This window comes from Echiichthys vipera (genome assembly GCF_963691815.1).
Source record: "Echiichthys vipera genome assembly, chromosome: 6".
NCBI lineage: Eukaryota > Metazoa > Chordata > Actinopteri > Perciformes > Trachinidae > Echiichthys > Echiichthys vipera.
Genome location: NC_139831.1, coordinates 25,303,233 through 25,326,137, shown reverse-complemented (window position 1 = coordinate 25,326,137; position 22,905 = coordinate 25,303,233). Strand labels below are relative to the sequence as shown.

At 38.6% G+C, this 22,905-nt stretch overlaps 1 protein-coding gene across 1 annotated transcript in view; it reads left to right on the top strand.

The window, feature by feature from the left end:
* The window catches only part of il1rapl2 (interleukin 1 receptor accessory protein-like 2), a gene marked incomplete at both ends in the record, with an annotated part of 379,427 nt that overhangs the window by 284,920 nt on the left and 71,602 nt on the right, over positions 1–22,905 (top strand). The window contains one exon of the mRNA XM_083915266.1: positions 21,218–21,292. Coding sequence (XP_083771392.1) covers positions 21,218–21,292 — 75 coding nt within the window. The remainder of the gene's footprint in view (positions 1–21,217; positions 21,293–22,905) is intronic.

The following is a 22,905-nucleotide window of genomic DNA, read 5'->3' as shown; positions in this document are numbered from 1 at the left end:
AAATTATGGATACTATCAATGATGCGTATATTAAAGGGGTTACAAGAGACCGACTTAGGCCATGCTAGTGGCTCTGTTTTTTATGTCATGCTGTTTAGTTGATCTGACAGTTGGTCCAGCACATTGATCGAGACAGAAATATCTCAACAATAACTGATTTATTGTCATTACATTTGTACTCACATTTATGGTCCCCTCAGGATAAACCATACTCGATTACTTAATACATGATTATCCATCATCAGGTCAAAATATTTTGTTTTTTGTTTTAACTGATGACAATCACAGCTATACTGTATTCATTGCTAATAAGCAAACGATAACATACTGAAACACAAATAAAGATAGAGAACATGGTAAATATTATACCAGCTAAACATGACCATGTTAGCATTGTCTGAGAGCATGCTAGCGGGTATTTAGCTCAAAGCACAGATGTGCCTATAAAGTCCTGCAGAGCCTGTAGAGCAGAGCTGCTGCTCCCCTGTGCACATTAAAAGACGAGGAATAGTAACTTCATTGATTATTTCAGAAGCAATATGTTTTAAATAATTTCCTCTGTCAAGTTTATAACTACAGTTTTTAGTTTTGCTGCTTAAATGTCCTACATCATTTACTGCAGAAACCTTACTGTTTGCATGGAAATGTTTGCAATGAGAGCAGCGTTTGATCAATCATTTAAAAACATTATTCATATTATTAAAAAACCTTTAAAGAACTGATAGAAGGGGAAGGGAAAATAATTAATTCAGATGATTTAAGTGCTTTAATTGGATTCAGATGGAATCACAGCGGCAATATTGTAATATTGGTTTGAGCAGCTATGCATGGAGAGCCTGTGTTGTCTGAGTGATGAGTCGTGCCTCCAAACTTTTGTGACAAGCAGCACAGACTGCGTTGCAATGATTGGCTGGCTATGGGACCTAGAAGTGCATAAACCAATTCAAATTTCAGTGCTTTGATGATATGTTGGCCAAGAAAAGAGGTCCATTCTTGAAGCCGCTCTAAATAATTTGACCACTAAGTATGAACGACAAGATGTCCGCAGGGACTCTGCACCCTGTCCACACCACACTGACCACAAGACACATTAAAAAACAGATTAAACAGGTAAAATACCACCTATATCCTGAAACATGATAAAGACTTAAGCCTCTCCAGTGATGTCTTAAAGTCCCAGTAAAATAAAAAGTACATTTTCACAAATTTAATCTGGTGTCCCAGTGTTAATTGTTCACTTATCTTGTAATATTTTTGTATTTTGCATTTAAATCCCTGTCTCTTCTCTTCCTGTAAAACAGCTTCAAAATTCTGATGACTCAGCCTGAACTCTGGGGCATTTACTAAAATTAATCCAAACAAAGGTGACTTTGGGTGACTAGCTAGCCCCAGCTGTCATATAAACCACAATAAAAACATTTGTGGGTTGACTGGTGGTCATACTCTGGTTGTTCTAGCGAAGCAATATGAATAGAGATCGGAAGACATGTGTGTTTGGATGTCAGTGGGCAAAAACAATCATAGAATATTAATAGAATCTGAGGTTACAGTACGAAACCGATTTCAAAACAACATTGCTGAGGTCAATTTCAGGTAGGCTTGGTGTGTATGTGGAGCAGACAATCCTCTAGCCCTAGAGCCATACGATGCTAAGACTTTTTAGCATTCTAATCAAATGTGAAAGATTTTATTTAAATCCCTTTTGTTACTGTACCAGCCCAGCATTTATCCAATGAGGAAAAACCTTCTCTACGCTTCCCCACTGAAGTCAGTAGAAGCTGAGCATCCGACTCTGTAAAGAGCTGTGGCGCTGTGGGGATGAATGAGAAGGAAGTTGGGCCGGTTACCTGTGATAAGAAGCTGATTCTGAACAAAAGATGAAGGCTCTCTAGCGTGTATTTAGTCAATGAAATGTACACACAGCAGCACATATTTCACCACTTTTTTTTTTTTCTTTTGGTGACATTTTAGGGGAGAATGAGCTTCCCTTGCAGTCTTAAAGCAATCGCTACTGGTACAGACGCTAACTACACTCCAACTTCCTTTTCACAGGGACTTTAAGGATTTTATTTCAGGATATGATTGATATATGTTAAGATTTCAAACTTTAAAATCACTTTGGTTTTTAGCAAATGTGACTCAACAGGAGCAAATAAGCCATTTGCAGGGACCACTCTCTGTCGTGGATCAGTACATATTTGAAAGACTAATGAGTATTCATGAGAGCAGGATGGTGTATGTGGGATCAACTCAAAATAAAATTGTGTGTGTAATCATAGTATGATGTGTTTTTAATGGTTTTTGGACATCAATGGGACTCTATGGCACGGGGGCATAAGATACAGTATCAGGCTTTGGTTTCCCACATAATACTTGTTAGAATGGAATTGTTGGTTTAAGTCATTTCATGGGATTTACTGACTAAAAAAATGAATATTGCCAGCCTTTAATAGCTGGTGCTGGCTGGATATGAAATCTAATTTGGCTATAACAGCTGAAACACTGAAAAAGGTTTATTTATTCCATCTACTATTCATTATCAGCAGAGCAGTTTAGTAAAGTATTGTTCACTGACTTCACAGATTAGAGTCTTGGCTGTTTGCTTAAAATTTGGAAAACAGTTTTGTCAGTGTGAATTGAGCAGTCCAGATAATAGGCAGAATGTAGATTCTTTTTAATGTTGTTCATTTAGGAAATGTACCACCCGTCCGCACCCTCTGCAGTCAATGTGGGCAATGAAATCCTTAGTGACATTAAGTGATCAATTTGTTTAAGAATGTTAAGGTCGTTATTTATTTGAATACTTGAAGAACATAATTAAAACGAAATATTGCTAGCAAGTAGCAAAATGATGAAAACAATCCACTAATAGAATATTTTCTGTCTGATACTGCCTGTCAAGACACATGTTGATGCACGTACATTGAAAATGATGGAAGAGAGAATATTCAGAGACAGTTTTAACCGAGGAGGGGCATTGCACAGCTCACTTTGTCTCCACACACACACACACACACACACACACACACACTCACACTTAGGTATGCAGACACGTCTATGCACCACTGACCCGAACACCTCATAATTTATACCTGAGGACAAATTTATATTTGACAGCTTACCTCCCCCAAAGCTAGAGCGTTCCCTGCTTGGGTTCAGAGGTCTGATCGTGATTCTTAAAAAATGATTCAAAAACAAATTAGTCTGCAACTTCTCAACAACACAGACACATTGATTCCTACTAGTCCAACCTGCGAGGACTTGACACCTAAAATGGTAATTCCTGATATCGTGAGAGAGATGGTGTCTTTTTTTCATCAGTCTATACTCGTATGAGATATTTGTGTCTTCTAATGAGACGGACCCCAAAAAAACAACCCCACAGGGGTACAAGCACCTTATTATGACCCATATTAACGCTTATTGTGGCGGCAACCACTAGTGGCTGTAGTAATTATGAAGAGAGAAAAGGAGGAAGTCAGATGACATGGTATAAGAAGAATGACAGTTCGCATAGGGAGGAAGTAAGGCTGGATGGATAGGTCAACAAACACAGGACTGTGTCCCAGGAGACTGCTGTTCATGTCCTTATTGAAACTAAAAGTCAACGTTGACTTGTGAATTTACCTTCTAAGTTAAGTTACGTATGTAACCACGGTATGCTACATTATGGAGATAACTGAAGTCACGTAACGTACTTTTTTTAATCCAAATCACCTAACCAAGTAGTTTTGTTGCCTAAACCTGACCATACTGCCACCGTTTCATAACGTTTACCATTTGTTTAAAACTGCGATCGTAGGACTGTTTCACTATGTTTACGACGTGTTTAAAACTGCTATCGTTATGACCGTTTATAACTTTATGCACATGTATTAGCTGCGACCGTTGAGACCGTTTCACAACGTCAACGTGTTTTAACATGCTACCATTACGACCGTGTCATAACGTTAACCACATGTTTAAAACTGCGACTGTTATGTTTAGTTATGAGGAAGTGTTGATATGCTGTCACCAATAGTTGCGTGTATTTAGGAACCTATAATGACGGTCGTATTAAAGGGTAGGAACAAACAACCTATGTGGTCGTTGTGTTGGGTGACTTGTTGCTTCTTTTTATTGAAATAGAGAGTAGCAAATTGTGCATTTCTAACTGGGTTGAATATTAAATGTGTTGGCCAAAAGTAATAATGACAGGTAATTGAACTTCATGTTCAGCATTTTTTTTTTTTTATAGGGATGAGTGAGGGCATATTACAAAGGTCAAAAATATAAAGAAATGATGGGAGTTATAATATTATAAATGAATAGGTCTCTCTCGATCATCTCTCCCAGATGGAAGCAGCTACCATATCTATAATGTCTAGAACTGCTAAATTGTGAGAGGCAACAGAATATAACGCCTTTATTTTATTAGAAAGTTCATAGTGCACTGAGATAAAAAAAAGAAAGACAAGTCATAAAGACAAGAAGTGACTTTTACAGTATCCACTCATTTTGGAATCTGGAATCTTGGAACACTGCTCTGAATATTTCATATAGCACTTTTCGCAACTGTGTACACTGAAAAAAAAACAGACTTTTCAGTATAGTAAAATGTATTAAATTAATCTAAGTAATGTATTCATAGTAAAATATAAATTCAGTGGGAACTACAATAGTTTAAGTAAACATTTTAACATTTACACACTTTATTTTCGTAATACATTAACTGAATAGGAAGAGAACATTTTATTATTTATTTACAATAAACAAATAAACTAATAAAATTTTAATTAATTATAGTCACTGCACTTTAAAATACTAATTACATTTTACTCTGAAAATCTTTTTTTATCATGAATGAGTCATTTTCTTTTCAATGCAACCTTTCTTTCTCATATTTGCGATAACTGTGACACATCTCGGGAACGGAAGGTCGAAGACACTCAGAGGTGGCACCGTTCATGAGTCATGAAAACATGTTGAAGAAATCAACTTCCATCTCTCTGCGACCTTCTGTTACCGAGATACGGCAACCGGAAACTCCAATGATGCATTGCGGGATATATTTCATCAATAAAATTGCATTTTTCTCACCAATAACGCATCATAAACACCAAGAATTATATATAAATGTGTTGGTCTTAATAACAGCTATCAGATCTATATATATAATTACTAAAAAAATCCCAAATAGGACAGATAAGTCTTGTTGACGAGACAATATGAGATTGGAAGGACATTGACTTAAAATCACTCTGAACCACTAAAAGATACCCCTGTGCTGATTTACAGCGATGCACTGCTAGTGAGGAAAATACTCATCTTAATCACCATTACATTGCAAAAAACAGGAGTGTATAAGATTGAATTAATACAACTAATTTAGTAAAAGTGTCTGAATTAAAATAAAAGTACTAAAATCTGCTTGTTAACAGCAATTTTCTTTCCATGAAAAACTGTTTTAGACTTTACTCAATTAATTTAGCTAAATATTATGTATATGTTGAGCAGAGTTAAGTAACATTTACTTAATTTCTTTACAAAAGTTACGCTTAAAGGCAAGTGAGTGCATTACACACATCACATTTTTGAGTGACTCGTACTTGATATTCAGCAGAAAAATGTACTTGAAAACATTAAGTGCAAATTGTTTCAAGGATTTTACTAAGTAAATGCTACAAGTTATTTTTTTCAGTGTAAGCACTCCTGAGTGTGTGTGTGACTCATCTTCTGTGTGATTTGATGAAAACCTAGAAGCACACAGCACAGCAGTGAAACTGACAGAGACATGATGACTGATGGAACAACAGCTTTCCCTCAGAACCCCAACCTGCTAACAGAACCAAACACAAACTGTGAGGTTAAATGGACACAGCTGTCTTTGTGTTGGGAGTTAGTGCTACTTTATATTTTTATTGCCTATTTTAGATGCCACAAGAACACTTAAGCCATGACCTTTGACCTGTACTGATCTGTTTTGGGTATATTCACTCATTTAGAAAAACTGTTTTAGTATTTGGTCCAAACACCTAAAGCCGACAGTTCCTGCAGTGCTTTAAATCTGTACACACAGTAACGCATACTAAAATACACACCTTTAATGAAATGTACCCAGACATCAACAGCAGTAAACACAGCTAGAGCCACTTGGACAGAGTTCAACACCCACCTCCCCCCTGTACCAAGGCAGTATGTGTTTTTAACAGATGGATACGGCAGCAGGATGTGTGTGTGTGTGTGTGTGTGTTTGTGGGGATCCCTCAGTGCTTCCTCGGTGCTCTTCACAAAATGACCTCAGGTGTTGTGGGTGCAGACATTTTGGAGACATGCCAGCCTAACAGCTCTCTATACATACATTACGGAATCACTCCAAACCCCATTCTGAACATGTAATGTGTCACTGGGGATAATGCTGTGTTAGTCTGCACCCCCTGAGAGCCTTTAAAGTACTTCTGAAAACTTTTAGAGCTATAGTCCGTGTTAAGTAAATGTAACCTGCATTCAGGGACATTAACAAAGACAAAAATGCATCCATTATCCTGACTGACCTGGGACACACTCATCTACTTCACTTTTTTGCTTTAATGTCATCTTAAGGTAAATACAGAGGAATGTACATTTTTATACTGTATATTTTATAAGGGGTTGTTGGAACTGAAAAACAAAAGTCTCCTCTCGAGAGGCAAAGATGCATCTACACGACTTAAAAATGTCTGGACAAGAGAGAAAAGTTTGTACATTTTCGGAGACTTTCTAACTCCAATGCATGACCACACAGAGACAAGAGGACAAGGAAAGAAGATGGAGGAAAATAAAAAAAGAACTGGAAACCCCAGTGAGTTTTAGGATTAGTGAGGGTCCGAGCTTTCATACAAACACAGAACAGGCTCCCTCCACACACAGTTAGAGTATACATTGCTAGCCGAAGCTAAAGCCTACACAGTTGGTACGTTCCCTGTTTGTGGCCAATAAACAGAGACCTTACAAGCAGGCCATGCTGCTGTCCAATTTTTGGGATTTTAGAAGAGGGAAATTCACTTTGTTTTCAGAGAACTACATAAGAAAAATGATTCATCACTGTGTTTTTAAAGCTGCATTAATCAATAATGACTAAGAACTTTAAAAAATGGATGATACATCACAGGATGTGAAAGATGCAGGTTGTGACAAATCCACAGTGAGACAAGACAAAGTTAGCAACACGCTGGTGGACAGAATTTTAGGTGTCAGCCTACTAAATATTAATACATTGTAATTTACATGAAAATTGGATGGATCCCACAGGCTTATACAGTGCCTATAAAAAAGTTATGATACCCTTTTGAAATAGTCCCTTTTTTTTGTTTTGCATCCTGAAATCATAATACATTAAAAGAAAAAAATACTGAGAGATTTACACATTTTGCCTTACAACATTCAAGTGAATTTGTTTTTTTCAAAATTTGTAAAAATTAATAGAAAAATAAGAAATAGAAAATTAGTGTTGGAAAAGTGATGAGTCCCTTCATAATAATTGTTATAAACATTCTTAGGTAAAACCAATAACCTTCCAGATTACACACAAAGTTAACTAGCCTCCACCTGACATCAACTGTGGTGGTTTTGATTACTTAAGAATAAAATCAGCTGTTCCTTGAGGATTCATCTCCTCGTAGTGCACGGTTACACAAAGAATTCACCATGATTGGAAAGATGCTTTCAAAAGAGTTTAGGATAAAGTTGTGGATAGGCACAAGTAAGAAGAAGGATATAAAAAGATTTCAAAGGCTTAAACTCTCACTCTGAGTACCATTCAGAGTATTGTCCGGAAATGGAAGGCTGGATCCTGCCAGACCTGCCTGGCCTCGATCTGGTCGCCCCTCCACACTGCAAGACCAAGCCAGGAAAAGATTGATCAGGGAAGCTACCAAAAGGCCCATGGTGACCTTGAAGGAGTTAAAAAAGAGACTGATCGATCCGTGCATTTGACAACAATTTCACAAGTTCTACATGTATGGCAGGGTGGAGAGAAAGAAGCTGTTTCTGAAAAAATGTCACACTCAGTCTTGTAAAAAAACTATATTTAAGATTCTGATGCCATGTGGCAAAAGGTTATATGGTCAGTTAAAAATTAAACTTTTTGGGCTGAACTCTAAGAGCTTTGTTTGGCAGAAACCAAACACAGCACACCACCCAAAACACAGCATCCCTACAGTGAAGCATGGTGGTGGCAGCATTATGTGTTGGCCTTGTTTCTATTCAGCAGGGGCTGGGCAGTTGGTCAGGATCAAAGGGAAAATGGATGCTGCCAAGCCCACCCAAATTCTTGAGGAAAACCCGCGGTCCTCTTTTAGACACTTGAAAATAGGCAGGTGGTTCACCTTCCAGCATTACAACGATGCAAACACACCTCCATAAAAACAACACAGTGGCTAAAGGACAGGAAGGTGAATGTCCTAGAGTGGCCCAGTCAGAGACCTGACCTGAATCCTACAGAAAAGCTGTGAACATCTGTGAATGGACTTGAAGAGTGCAGTCCATCACAGCTCACAACATAATTTGACGGAACTCAAACAGTTCTGCAGGAAGAATGGGGAAATATTTCCAGGTCTAGGTGCACAAAGCTGGTGGAGACAAATCCAAACAGACTGATGGCTGTAATTGAAGCAAAAGGTGCCTCCACAAAGTATGAAATCTGGGGACTCATCACTGCTATTCTAGTTTTTCATTTTTTATAAATTTTTTAGAAATTAAAAAAAAAATAAATATATATACATATATATTCACATGAATGTTGTTAGGCAAAATGTGTAAATCACGCTGGAAAAAATATATATTCTTATGTATTGTCATTTCAGGCTGTAAAACAAAAAAGTGACTCTTTCAAAAGGGTGTCATAACTTTCTATATGCATTCTATACTCCAATTTCTATTTTCAACACACCAAATCCGAATTAGCTTAAAGGTAACATAGAGGCAGAATGCCAACAAACAACTAGCACTGTGCATTTTATGAAAATGAAAAGGTTATCATTTCATTTAGAGAACGTCTGCATAACTGAAATACATTTTTGTGTAGGGTTTTATTGGCCGTTAATGAGAACGTGGCTTCAGTGTTGATGCACAGACTCCAGCTTTTATATTCAGATCAATATATTCTCATCCCTATGGTAGATGTTAGTGATGAATATTTATGGCACCACAATGTGTCCCCTCCCCTTTATTTATGCGTGCATGTGTTTTTTTCTGTATTTGAAACGTATTTCATGATGACAGATGAATACAACATTGACGAGCAAGGGCATTTAATGAAAGGAATATCGGAGACATGTTTTTAAAGGATTAAATAATTACCCACCATGCATCATTGCAAGGTTGATTGTGGGCCATGGGGACAGAATCCATTGATCAGGAAGTGTGTGTTACTATATTTGTTGCCCTACGTTTGTGTTTGTGTGGGTGAGATGCTTACCTTGTTCTTTGGCAGCCACCTCTATCCTCATTAGGTTGCTCTGTGTGTGTGTGTTTGTGTGTGTGTGTGTGTGTGTGTGCGTGTGTGTGTGTGTGTGTGTGTGTGTGTGTGTGTGTGTGTGTGTTTGTGTGTTTGTGTGTGTGTGTGGTGTGACTGGAGGAATATGGATTCTGTTGTTATCTTCCAATTGCCCAGGTGCTTGTTTCAGGCAGCTGCTGCGAACAATGAAAATCTTTGAACCAGACTTCAGGAAGAGGTTATTAAAATAACGTCAGTGTCTTTAAAGCCACAAACTGCAGCAGATTTACCCAAAAGTGAGCACTGACACCCTTCACCTAGTTTCTTTGCACTTATAAGATAAAAGAGAAAGATGTTTCCTATAATTCATTCAGTGGCAAGCTCTCCTCCGCAGGAAATTAAGTGATATTTAATTCAGAAAATTCACAGACTAATGTTGGAGGATGACCTCACTACTTACATAAAGTGTGTGTGTGTGTGTGTGTGTGTGTGTGTGTGTGTGTGTGTGTGTGTGTGTGTGTGTGTGTGTGTGTGTGTGTGTGTGTGTGTGTTCAGAGAGAGACTTTGCTCACTGTCTAGACCCTGCTCGATCATTTTCAGTGTTCATTTACTCCCTCTCTTTCTGCCCCTGTCTATGTGTATAAATGAAAGATGTATTAATGATTGAATATGGCCCAGACTGTGACTGATGAAGGAATGAACAAGCTCATTATTAAAGGTCTTATCACCTCTCACCAGACGCAGTGACACACACACACCCACACACATACACACACACAGACGGACCTCACTTCTTGCCCAATGTCATATATGCATTTGTCATCATATTGTGGCCCCAACTCATCTTTTTCTAAAAAAATTTGTACAAGGATCTTTGTAGGTCAAGGTTACCTGAAGTGCCAAAAACTCACAAAATATGGCACATGCTGTAAATGGTCATAGCGGTGGAGTGGGGGAAAAAAAGTTATAGCAGTATATCTGACATAGTGATGTTAATCACAGTTCAATCAGGGGAGACTTTATGAATACAGTTATTGAAGTGGTTCACTGTAACATCCCGAAAATATCCAGGGGAACAGGGACGAACACAAAATTAAATTGTTATAAACTTATATTAACCCGGGGGAGAAGGAGTCGAGGACCAGTTGTTCTTAAAAGGAAAATCTGTTTTTTTTTTTGTTAACCCTCAGCTTGAATAACAAAAAAAGACCTACAGCGTCACACAGCCGTCACCAGACGCAGGATGGGAGCGAAAGTGAAAGAGAGAAGACAAGAAAACGACAACCAGGAAATACACACACTACCCTTCCAGCCGTAACATTCACAATGAAGTTTAGAAATGTGAAAAATGTCGTTATATTTTTAGAGGGGTAGAAATGTCACGAGTTGTGCCCTGACCCTGCGTGTCAAACTAGTACACTCCACAAAAATCGCAGTTTTAAACATGGGGAACGTGGTTAACGTTGTGAACTCAAACATAGTGGTTAGGTTTAGGCAATAAAAACGCTTGTTTGGGGTTAGGGAGGGATCCTGGGTCCCCACCCCCTCCCTACGTGGACTTTGTCCTGCTTTATTCTGGAGCACTTGTGTGTAATCATGCCACGGATGGGTTTATAGTTCAAAGCCTGTTGTGATTTAAACTGCTGCTCAAGGCTGCCTTGTGCGTCGGTATCAAATGCCAAGCACCGTGACAAAACAGTGATATTCGACACATTGGGAATGAGAACGAGCTGGATGGATGGAGGAGCCCTGAGGAAATTAAACATTGAGTCATTGCCTGGGCTGCAGTAGTTATTGTTTGATTGGGATTTTAGAATATGAATCAGCAAAATTGACACATTCATGGCAACATTACAAACTTACCAGCCTGCATCCATAACAATGATACGTACCATATAATATTCAGGGAAAATCAAAGAAAAGACAGGAATGAGAAGAAGAAAGAAAACATTTCCAGATCTTGTAAAACTCTCCGCTTAAGACGGACGGAAACACCGCTAGTCTCTCTGAAAAGGTTACACATTGTCTAATTGTTAAAGGATTATTCTGATTTGTTACAATCTAGTTTATTTTTGAAGTTTTTGGCCATCATACATTGGATTCACCTGGATGATTGCAGAGATGTGATATTACAATGTCATTGCTAAAGAGAAGTCTACCAGGTCAGGAAACATCAACAGTCAGACAATCATGTTATAAACAAGGGTTTATCCAGATTATCCAAACCTCTTTATTTAAAGCAATTCACTTTTATTTTGTAATAAATATGTAAAAGAAATCCACCAGGTGTTGAGACTCAAAAATGTTAAATTATCATATATTTCTGATAAAAGTCTGACCAATTCACCGAGCTCATGCTGCATTCCACTTACATGGGAAGTCTGAGCAAATTCAGGGGAAGTGATCTCCCTCAAATTCAATAGTAGGAGGTTACACTTTGACAGGCATTCCAGTGCACTTTGTCTAGTTGGAGGTCTGAACATTGGTACTTCCCATAGCACTTGAACGCAATATTGCTCTCTCAATGCATGTGTCGGGGGAGAAGGGAGAGTCAGAGGTCAGGCAAGGGTAAGAGAGTGGGACTTTGGAGGGAATTGCTGTGAGACATGCCAGAAAGGTAGGAACAGCTTTAAGACAAAAGCTTGTGCATTTGAAATGTTAATAATAGTAATACTCAGTCAAAGTTTAACCAGGAAACCAGTCTGTTACCTGTAATGGATATCTGTAGAATTTAGAAATATCTGTACAAGTCCCAGTTTTGTATCCTCTTCTTAATTAGTTTAATAAACCTGGACTTGCCTGGGCTTACTAAATATGTCCATAGCAAATATGTAATAAAACACATACCATGATGGTAACAGCAATATAAAAAGGTTTTGGCTGGTATTAATATTTCCTCTAATTGACTACTGTTGGCCGATGGGCTTTCTGCTCACAAACGCTATCCAACACTGACTGAGTGTTAATTGTGTGTCTGTAATGGCAGTAATTCAAGAAAGTATCTAAAAGTTTATGCATTTCTTGCCACTTCAATGTCTTGACAGTCATTCCACCTGCCCAACGTGAGCCTTTGTGAATGAGAGGGAGAGAGAGCACTGTAGCCTAGCGATAGAAGAAAGATAATTAGCTGAATCTCCATGGGTGGTTGAGCTGCCCCCAGCCCCGACACTGGAAACAGTGTGTGTTCCCATCCATGCTGTCAGTGGGACCAGCGGCAGTTAGGTAAGGGTCCCTTAACTGATTTAAATCAACTAATTAGAATCACTAACTCTACACTCTCTCTCTCTCACACACACACACATACTGAGGTGGTGGTGGCTTAAAGACGGACTTTAAGCACTGCCGGCTGTGTCTCTTCAGGATGTAGTTGGTTGATGTATCTACTATATTGAAGCTACTTCTTGGCTATTTATCTTGTTTTGATTTCGTCGTTCTTTTTCATTCATGACATTTCTTTTCGCTGCTCTCAGTTTGTTTCATTTTACATCTGCCTGGGAAAGGAAATAAGATTTTAGAGTTTTTAAAAAATTGCAGATCCATTTCATTGTGACAGTGTTTCATTTATTAAATTGATATATTGATAATATGCATTTGAAGTTTCTCAAGTAAAGTGTTCTTCTGCCATCTAATGTAGTCCCATTCTTTTTCCTCTTTTTTATTTATCTATTGAGGGAAACTAAAGTTTAGATGCCATTTGAATTAACTAATTATAAGTCTAATAAGACACAAATATAATTTCAGCACACTGATTTGATAGCAGTTTGAATGCTCAAACATGTTTTCAAAACTGTCTAGAGATAGGAAATGATATCCATTATTCTTAGAATCTAACTTATTACAGAAGAAAGACAAAAAGAACATTCATTGATATCCCCTTCTTGATTGATTTGTACTTTTTGTACGTTAACTTTAATAATATCAAGTACAAGTTCTTTATTCCTATCATGTGCAAAACAATTACAAAGAAACAGAGAAGCAGTTGTTGGCTATGAAAATCTTAGGCCTCAGAGACCATCCAACAATGGTCTTATTAAAAATAAGAAAATCCTGCAAGTAAAGGCAAAATCTGAATTGAAAATGTGGAATAATCAACAGAGCAAGTTAAAATATATGGGACTAAAATATAAAGCTATATAAAATAGGACTAAGATAATATAAATGTGTGTAGACAAGACCGCATGGTGGCAGTTTGAAACATTGTGAAACGAAACTACTTCACTTTAGGCAACAAAATTACGTAGTTAGGTTTAGGCAACAAAAATACTTAAAAAAGATCATGGATTTACTTAAAGTGAGTTTAAAAAAATGTCTGCTTTGACTTTCGGTTTCACATGGGATAAAGGCACCAGTCTCCGGAGAGATCCACCACCACCAATCCGCTTTCTTATGCAGAGTTTGGACTCTTATCACTACATCGCCTCACTTCCTGCAGCCACAGCAAATGTAAATATAATATATCTAATATTATGTTTTGATGTTACAATCTCTCAAAACATTTTAAAGTGCTGGTCTGTGCGCTTCATCCAGTTAAATGTGTTCACCTGGTACCTGTCACATCCCAGCTCATCAAGTGTTGTTCTTCTTCCTCTGCAAACCTCCTCGCCTCCCTACAGAGCCCTTTGTTTTTAATTTATGTCTTCAATTATTGAGCTCTACAGTATGTGCAGAGTTGCACGGAGGGAGAGCGCTTGTTTCCTCCGTCAGGGTGCTCCTCCAGTGTGGCATTGCTCCGGAGCAGATGGCATCAGTGTTAATGATCCACAATGTGTGTGTGTGTGTGTGTGTGTGTGTGTGTGTGAGAGAGAAAACAGAGAGGTGTAATTTGGTTTAATGTTACCCCCGCCTCAGCACTTGAACCAGGCTCACATTAAAGCCGAATGAACTCACACACACGCACTTGCTTTACACTGTGTGCGCCACCCTCAGGCTCTGGCTCTCTCTAAAGAGATGTTGTTGCATCAGAAATAGGCCTAAGTATATTTCATACAACACCAGATCATCATAATGACATTACCATAAAGCTGGACTTGCATCATCTCTGCGATGATCCAGCTTTCTGCTTCCAAAAGGCTTTTTTTTTTCTTCATGCAGTCCAGAATGATTCACCCTTCACATTTCCCAAATAGATGCTGGAATTACATCCGGCAATGTTTGTGACTGCTTTGTAATAGCATTTAAGTGAGTGCACCATATTTTAAGGATATAGACCTATTTATGGGAATGAGAACGAGCTGGATGGATGGAGGAGCCCTGAGGAAATTAAACATTGAGTCATTGCCTCGGCTGCAGTAGTTATTGTTTGATTGAAATTTTAGAATATGAATCAGCAAAATTGACACATTCATGGCAACATTACAAACATACCAGCCTGTATGCCTGTAAAGGGGAACCTCCTACTAGTGCATTTGGGGTAGGTCGATCTCCCCCCAATCCGCTAGTAAGAGGTTCCACTTTGACATGCATTCCAGCGCACTTTTGCCAGAAAGCTCTGCAAATATATTTATTCGAACCAAATGAAATGACGACGGTGGTCAAGCAATGTAATCAGTGTATGCACCAACACTGTTTAACACAGGTAACATTGACTACTGAATTCTACTTGCCTTGAGAAATGAGCAAATGAATCAATTTGTAGTCTTCTTTCTTCCTATCAATTAAAATATATACTTCATACAAGCCATGGTTCACATTTTTATTTTATTTTCCTAGTGTTTACAAAGACTGCCATCCACCATATGGAGATGTCTGATAAATATACAGATTTCCATAGCTAGATCAGGTGGGGAGGAGCAGATGATCTACTCAAACACATCAATGACTTTGTGTCCATGTTCTCATTATGCAAAACTGCATAATGACGTATGCCTGTCATTAATAAAGGGAGACAGCTCACTTCAGCTGACGCACAACACAGATTAAAACATGCATGCAGACACTTGCTAAAATACACACGTATATACACACATGTTGGACTCACACACACACACACTCACATACACACACACACATATTTGCATACCTGCGGGTATTTTCTGTTGACTTGGATTAACTCCATAACTCACAGCACATGTACATGCCCACTCAGCACACAGACATAAACAAACACAGACACACAGTGTGTTTTTATTGACAATCCCCATCTCTTTAGAGGGAGCGGATGATTCACAAATAAAAACTCAAAAATCATACTTGTAAAGAAGGGGATGCACACACAGAACCACAAAACACATTCTTACACACGCTCAGTAAAGATATTGTAGCAGTGGTGACAGAGCGCATTGATGGGTGGAAAGTTACTTTTACAATCTTAAACTGGAATAAAATTGTCAAATATTTTAATGCCCCTTACTCTACTGCTCTGCTGCCTTCAAGGCCCACCGATTTTTTAAAGGCATATAAAGCAAGTTGAATGTAGGGAAAGGGAGCTAGAGAAAGAAAAGGGGGGAAAAAATGATGAAGGATGAGGTTGTGAGAAATACAAAGAAAATGACAGACATAGAAGGTTAGCAAAAACAGTAACCAAATGATTTTTCGCTTGTTTAACATCAGAGCTTCACTCAGTACTCACTAATGGGACACTGTTGCTAAGGGTTGCTAATGAAAAGCATCTGGCTATTTGCTTTGAACCAAACCAGTGAAATTGTTTTGATTTCCCTCAGGATTCCACCATAAGAGGGACCGATTTACACACAAAAAAATGAGTCTTAAAAGAATAAATGAGTCTTGCTGAGATTAGGGCATGACATACAAGTATAAATGTATCAGGACTGAACATAAATGTCTCCCGCTTCTCTGCTTTACCAGACATCTCATATTTCCCCAAAAGGTCAGATCAATTTGAAATACAAAATATAATGTCTGATTGTGAACATGAAACAGCACACAATATATACAACTTTCACAGTTTTCTTCAGAGAACAGGAAGGCTGGTAGTTTTTTTAGTCCAAGCTGAAATGTCTGCTTACTTTTAGCATACTTTCACATAGGCGACTGGGGTTTCATTCTCATTGTCTGCCCTGGTCGTACCAAGCCAAACCAGAACCATTTTTACTAATCCTAAACCAGTCATTTTGAGGGCTTACCCTAACCACCACCTTTTGTTGCCTAAACTAAACTGGTCAGGTAACAATATTTTTGGTGCCTAAACCTAACCGTCAACAAACGTAACTGACCCAGCCCACTTCCAGTCGGTCGCCATCTCTCCGGGGACTTCCAGTCAGAATTTCATAGGATATCATAATGATTTTTTAGTAAAACTTTTCGTAACTGGAATATGTGACTCGTAATATTAAAACTAAATTAAAAATTAATATATGATGGGTGTATTGAATATGTTGCTCTATTATACATTTAAGTTCCGTTACAGTGAAAGAAGTTTCCACTTAACCAAGAATATCTACTGTATTTGAAAGTAATGATAAATATGAAGTGTCTTAAAGTCAACAAACTAAAACAGTACAGTATCACTTACAAGGCAGTGTCTACTTACCTAAAGTTAGCTAGCATCATAAGCTACCAGTCATACCAGAAAGCTGTAGCAGCAAACCCCCTGATTGTATTAAATTAACAGATGTGACTTTTATTTGTACTAGGATTGCTATTGAGCAATATTGTTTAGCAATGGGGCGGCTGTGGCTTGGTGGAAAAGTGGGTTGTCCTCTGTTCGAGAGATTGGTGGTTCGATCCCCATCTCCCCCCGGTCCACATGGTGAAGTGTCCTTGGGCAAGACACTGAACCCCGAATTGCTCCCTGTGCTGCGCATGGATGTGTAAATGTGGTGTGAATGGTTAGATCAGATTAGATGGTATGTAGATGTCCACTGCCATCAGTGTGAATGTCTGTGTGAATGGGTCAATGTGACAGACACTGTGAAGCGCCTTGAGTAGTCAGATGACTAGAAAGGCACTATATAAGTCCATTTACCATTTTACCAATGCACCCGCAAAATGCAGGAAAGAACACTGCAAGCTAGCCAACATTAAGTTAAACATTTTAAATGTTGGATGAACTGTTTCATTCTCCAGCATACTAATCACTTATGACAATATTAATATAGAGCCACAGCACCTATATCTCCTTGCCTGAGTGCACAGCTTTCTATGACAGCCCTTATGAGTTTATACTTTTACAGAATGTCACTCAGATTACATCACACTGGGACAAAATTAGTCTAAGTCTAATGTTTCAAAGGTCAGATGAGACAGAAAGTGTTAGTGGTTTCACCGCACATAACACAGCAAAGGTCAAAATGAAGTCATCCTTAAAATGCTGAGGTCACTCCATTAGCAGGACAAAACATTATAGGCCACACAGCAAGGATAATTAACATCATACTGAGGAAATTATATCATTGTGAATATTATTTTAAATGTTAACAAATGCCCTCTTGTGTTCTATTGTTATAGAAAGTTCCCCATGTTGTGACTCTTACCGTCATGATATTTCAAAATGGAAATATAAATATGGTCACATTTGGTTTGTTCCTCCTATCTGAAGAGATAAAGACTGCAATAAGACAGTGTTTGTATTAATCTACTATGAGCACCTGGTGAACTGAAATTATCAGATCAGGAAGATTCAGATAGCGTCAACGTGTTCTTAAATCACAGAAAAATCACTCCAACAACTTTCAAACTTTCTGAACTTTCTGGCACTCTTTTAAGTTCATATCTGATTGCACGCATGCACACGCACACTCACACAATTTTAAGTTGAAGAAAATGTCAGATTACTATCCCCCCTGGCATGATTGCTGTAGGAGATAAGCACAAAAACAAACTTTGACTACTCTGTCTAACGTCTGTATAGTGATTACTGCTCTGTCTGACCTAATGTGCTGGACTGCATCACACAACCCAACTTGAAAAGGTCAAATCTCATTTGAAACCCAACAAGCATATAAAGCAGCGTTGCACTGAGACAGCTGCAGTTTGAGTCTTTTGTAATGTGGTGTTGTCAGTGTGCATAACTAGGATGGGGTATGAATTGACTTTTGTCTTTTGACCTTACACATGGAGGGTGGTTTTATGGGGAGTGGCTACACCTGACTATCAAAATCTATTCTTTATAAACAGATATCTGTATATGAATACTGGAACTGTTGGCAACGGAACAAGATTTTTGTGTCAGAAGCGTTCTGGATTCCTTTTGCATTTGAGCCAGGTTAGGTTGGAACGCATTGGTCGAAATGCAATCTAGGCATTCATCGGCTACTGACAATGGGTTCACTACAGAAATATTGGCCACTGTCCCGAAAGCTAAATTGTCATCAGACTGATAGCCGGTGGATGATAAGATTGATCAATCACCACACATGATTTTTGCATTTGGACTGCGAGAGTTGGGTTCCACTTGAGGTTACTGGATCATAGTTCATGGCCTAGGAACAATCTACTTTGTGTTGCAAAAATTCAGACTTGCAAGTACTGGTTGTCACAAGTCCCAATATTTGGACTTCGATTGGAAATGTCACAAATTGGCGACTTTAAAAACAACAATAATGTGCTGCAGGGATGAAATACAGTATTTTTGTAGGCCAATCCGGAAATTAGCATTCCCCTGGTTTCCTTGACAAAACATGATGGGATTTTTCCATTGGATTTTGGATGATTGCAAAAAAATAAGCTCTGTGGCAACAAAAAAAGCCTATGATACTTGCTCGTTTTGGTCAGAAGATAATCTTCACAAATGGACACCAATTTAATCAATTTTAAGTGTGTGTGTGCGTGTGTCATTATCATCTATTCAGGACACATGTTTTGATATTCAGATTCAGGTTAACACAGACCAACAATTTCCTTTCTCTTTCATGAAGAGTTGGCTTGTGTGAATAATGGCACATGGTGTTGAGTCATCTGGCTTTTTGACAGATAGTTGACAATTTTGCCGCCAGTAGTGCTCTGTCTGTGTGTGTGTGTGTGTGTGTGTGTGTGTGTGTGTGTGTGTGTGTGTGTGTGTGTGTGTGTGTGTGTGTGTGTGTGTGCGTGCGTGTAACTACAAGAGTTGGAGAATGTGTCCAGTTAGGTCCAAATGGTACAATATAATGCTGTAAACCGTGGTGCTGGTATTATTAGTACTCTGTTTTCTCCTGGAGAGTCTTCCTGTATCTCAAAAAAGACCCAGCATAAACACAGTACAGTAATGCAGACTTTTCAGTAGGATCTGTGACGGGTGTCACCTGATAAAGATACGGATGTATGTAGGAGAGACGCACTGCACCACTACTCAATCACTACTGACATAGCTCCTACTGTGCCTCTTTCTCACTTCGACGCAGCCAAATTCACAATGAGTTCCCAAAATACCATGTAGATGCAGGCAAATAGACATGTCTGTGCACCCAACAAACTGACACTTAATCTAGCTTAAAAACCATGAAAACTCACACAGTTTTCTGGCATTTAATTAAACTACATTTTTTAAGCCCAATAAGCATTGACTGATTGAAAAGTAAAACAGACAAAATTCCACATGTACTGTCAATATTTTTACTATTTTTATGAAAACCATGAATGTTTACAAAAAATACAGCCTTTGTACTAATCCTAACCAAGTGTGTTTCATACCTAATCAAAACCATCACCTTGTGTGTTGTTGCACTTCCGGTTTGCCAATTTTTCACGGCCGTTTTCCATTCAGTTAAAGGTTTCTTTGCCTTACCCTTCCCGTCACCTTTCGTTGGCTAAAATCGGTCACGTAACATTGTTTTTTTGTGTGTTGTTACACTTTGGCATCATTTGACTTCTGGTCCTGTCCTGTGGTCCGTCAGAGTGTTTTTCATACGATTTTCATACGATGAGTTTTTGTAGAATTTGGTACAGACAGAACATGAGAACATGTTGCACAGTGAAACACAGCCTTCAGAGAAGAATGACAGAAACAGATCAGGGGATTATTAGAAACTTGGAGGTGGTGAGGAGAAAAGGTGTTGGACAGTAGAAAACGTTGGTGTTCAGAATCCTTCAGGGGAAAGCAGAGAGTGTCTGCTGGTCATCAGAGTTGAAAGGCAGCGAGTCAGTCAACCTGTTTGTCTGCAAGGAGACAAAAGGAAATCATGAGGTGAGACAAGCTGTGCGCTAAACTGCCTCTGTGGCTGAGGCGGCATCTCGTAGGTGTGAGAGTCAATACGCTCTAGACTCTTTTTGTTTGGCTCTGTGATACTGCAGGGTAATGATCAATTGCTGGAGCAAAGGCCAGCACTCTCCCTGGGTGTTTTCTTGTAAAATAGTGTACTGTATAGCTCTGCGGCCACACCGCAACAGTTTTTCCGTTTCTGTTCTCTAACTCAAATCTCAGACTATCTTTTTCTAAGTCACTCTCCAACTCTCTGACCCTTCATTTGCCTCTTCTAGCTGATCTGTTTAGTAAATCTCCAGGTGCTTTCATACAGGTTAAGGAAATGCGGTTACATTAAATTAAAGCCCTTGTTCTAACTTTTCTTCTAAAGGAATTAGACATCACTTCAATTTATTCTGTTCAAACCACATATTAATAGTTGGATAGATAAAATGAATGTGTGTGAATTGAGAAATACATTTCATTTTCACCTTTTCCATCGTATTTTTTTTTTTATATTGGAGGTGTTATGCAGGAATGATGAACCCATAATATGATGATATATGTACACCAGACCAAAGCTCATTAGTTTAAAACTTGTACACACTCCTGATGAATTTCCCCATGTGGGATAAAAATAAAGTAATTCTTCTTCTTTTTCTTGATAATCAACCTTCCCCCTGTATCTTTTCCCCTCTTTCTCACAGCTCTCCAGACCACTCAGCCTCCAAAGGTTCTTTTCCCCCCGGAGAGACAATACACTGTGATAGAAATCACGCCTGGTAAGGACAAACGGCTCTTCTCTATCTTTTTTATTGTTAAGTTAAAGTGGTAATCCTTAGGGCAGCCTCTATCTCACTGGGTGGAGCGTGTGTCCCATATAGGCTCAGTCCTTGGCAGCAGTGAGGGTTTGAATCCAACCTGTGGCCAATTGCTGCGCCTCACAATAAAAAAGAAATAAAAGTCCTGAAAAGATTTTTAAAATGGTAATACTTAAGGCTTATTTCTGCGGTACTTCTTGGCACAGGATATGGGACACCACTTTTCACCCTGTCACAATGGAGGTGGACAGCTCAAGTGTCAGAAGGAAGACCTTCAGGCATAAATGAATAGTAATACTGGAATGTTAAATAATACAAGGGGTTAATGGGAGTCCGGTTGTAGAGGTGCTTACAGTGTGTGCTATATGTGGCACCAAAACCCTTTTACGCATATATTTCCACCTTAATACTGTGCATATGAGTGATACCTATTTCCCACCTCACCAATGCTGCACAGATTTGATGATTTTTTTGTCCATGTTCCTGTATGTGGGGCTCTGTTTATGTCTCTTTAGTACTGATGCTAGTACTTTGAATGCTAACCACACACAGTGTATGACAAACGATTGAGGTCAAATGCAGTATTGGTGGTAGACATCCAGTGCTCAGAACAACAGAACTCACATGAACTAGAAGGAAAACTCAGCGCAGACTTCCACCAAGGCCATGCCACGTGATTCTGCTCCAAAATGTGGGTACTTGCTTGGCCCATGCAATCGGAACACGAGTTTATCAGTACTTATGACGGATAAACGAATTAACTGAACCAAAAAATGGACCTCTGTGACAAAGGTAACTAGCATGGACTCAACTACACGTAATGTAACATGTTTCTGCGTAGTTATAATGGATTAACATAAAGAGCATGGATCTATTAAGAGAATTGGGCCATGCCTCGAAAATGGGGCCCGATTGATTCCAATAAAAGCTGCTTATCTCCCACAAACCAAAAATGTTCTTATACGCATTAGCAATCCTATTTAACCTTTATTTAACCAGAAAAATGTCTCATTGAGATTAAAAATCTCTTTTACAAGAGAGTCCTGGCCAAGACATGCAGCAACTCAGTTCCAGAATTACAGACAAAGGTTAAAACAACAGAGAACATATAAATATAGTCACAATCAGAACATCATCAAACAAAGCACGTACAGACAGAAGACTGCTTCAACATCGCTATCCTATCACCACACAAGAAAACTGGTTGGGTGAGGGAAAGATCATGGTTGTGGCCTATAAAGTATGGTTAAAATGGGCATCTGAAACACTTGATTATATTAAATAAGTTTTTGGCATCTGGCTTCCATCAACAGGTTTGGAGAAAATAAACTAGGCTACCTCATAGTTCTGTCAGAAATTGGCAGTATTGGCTATTCATAACTGTAATCCACCAGTGAGCAGTAGTAGAAGAAGCAGTGGTTGCTAAAGTGAAAACAAACAATGATGGGGGCTGATATTGGGACAGCTTAACAGCAGAGTTAGTTAATTGTTAGTCCACTTACTGAATTGATTATTTTTCAACCTAGAAACTGCTGTTTCTGAATCAATCAGTTCTGTAGAGTGGGCAGATTCAA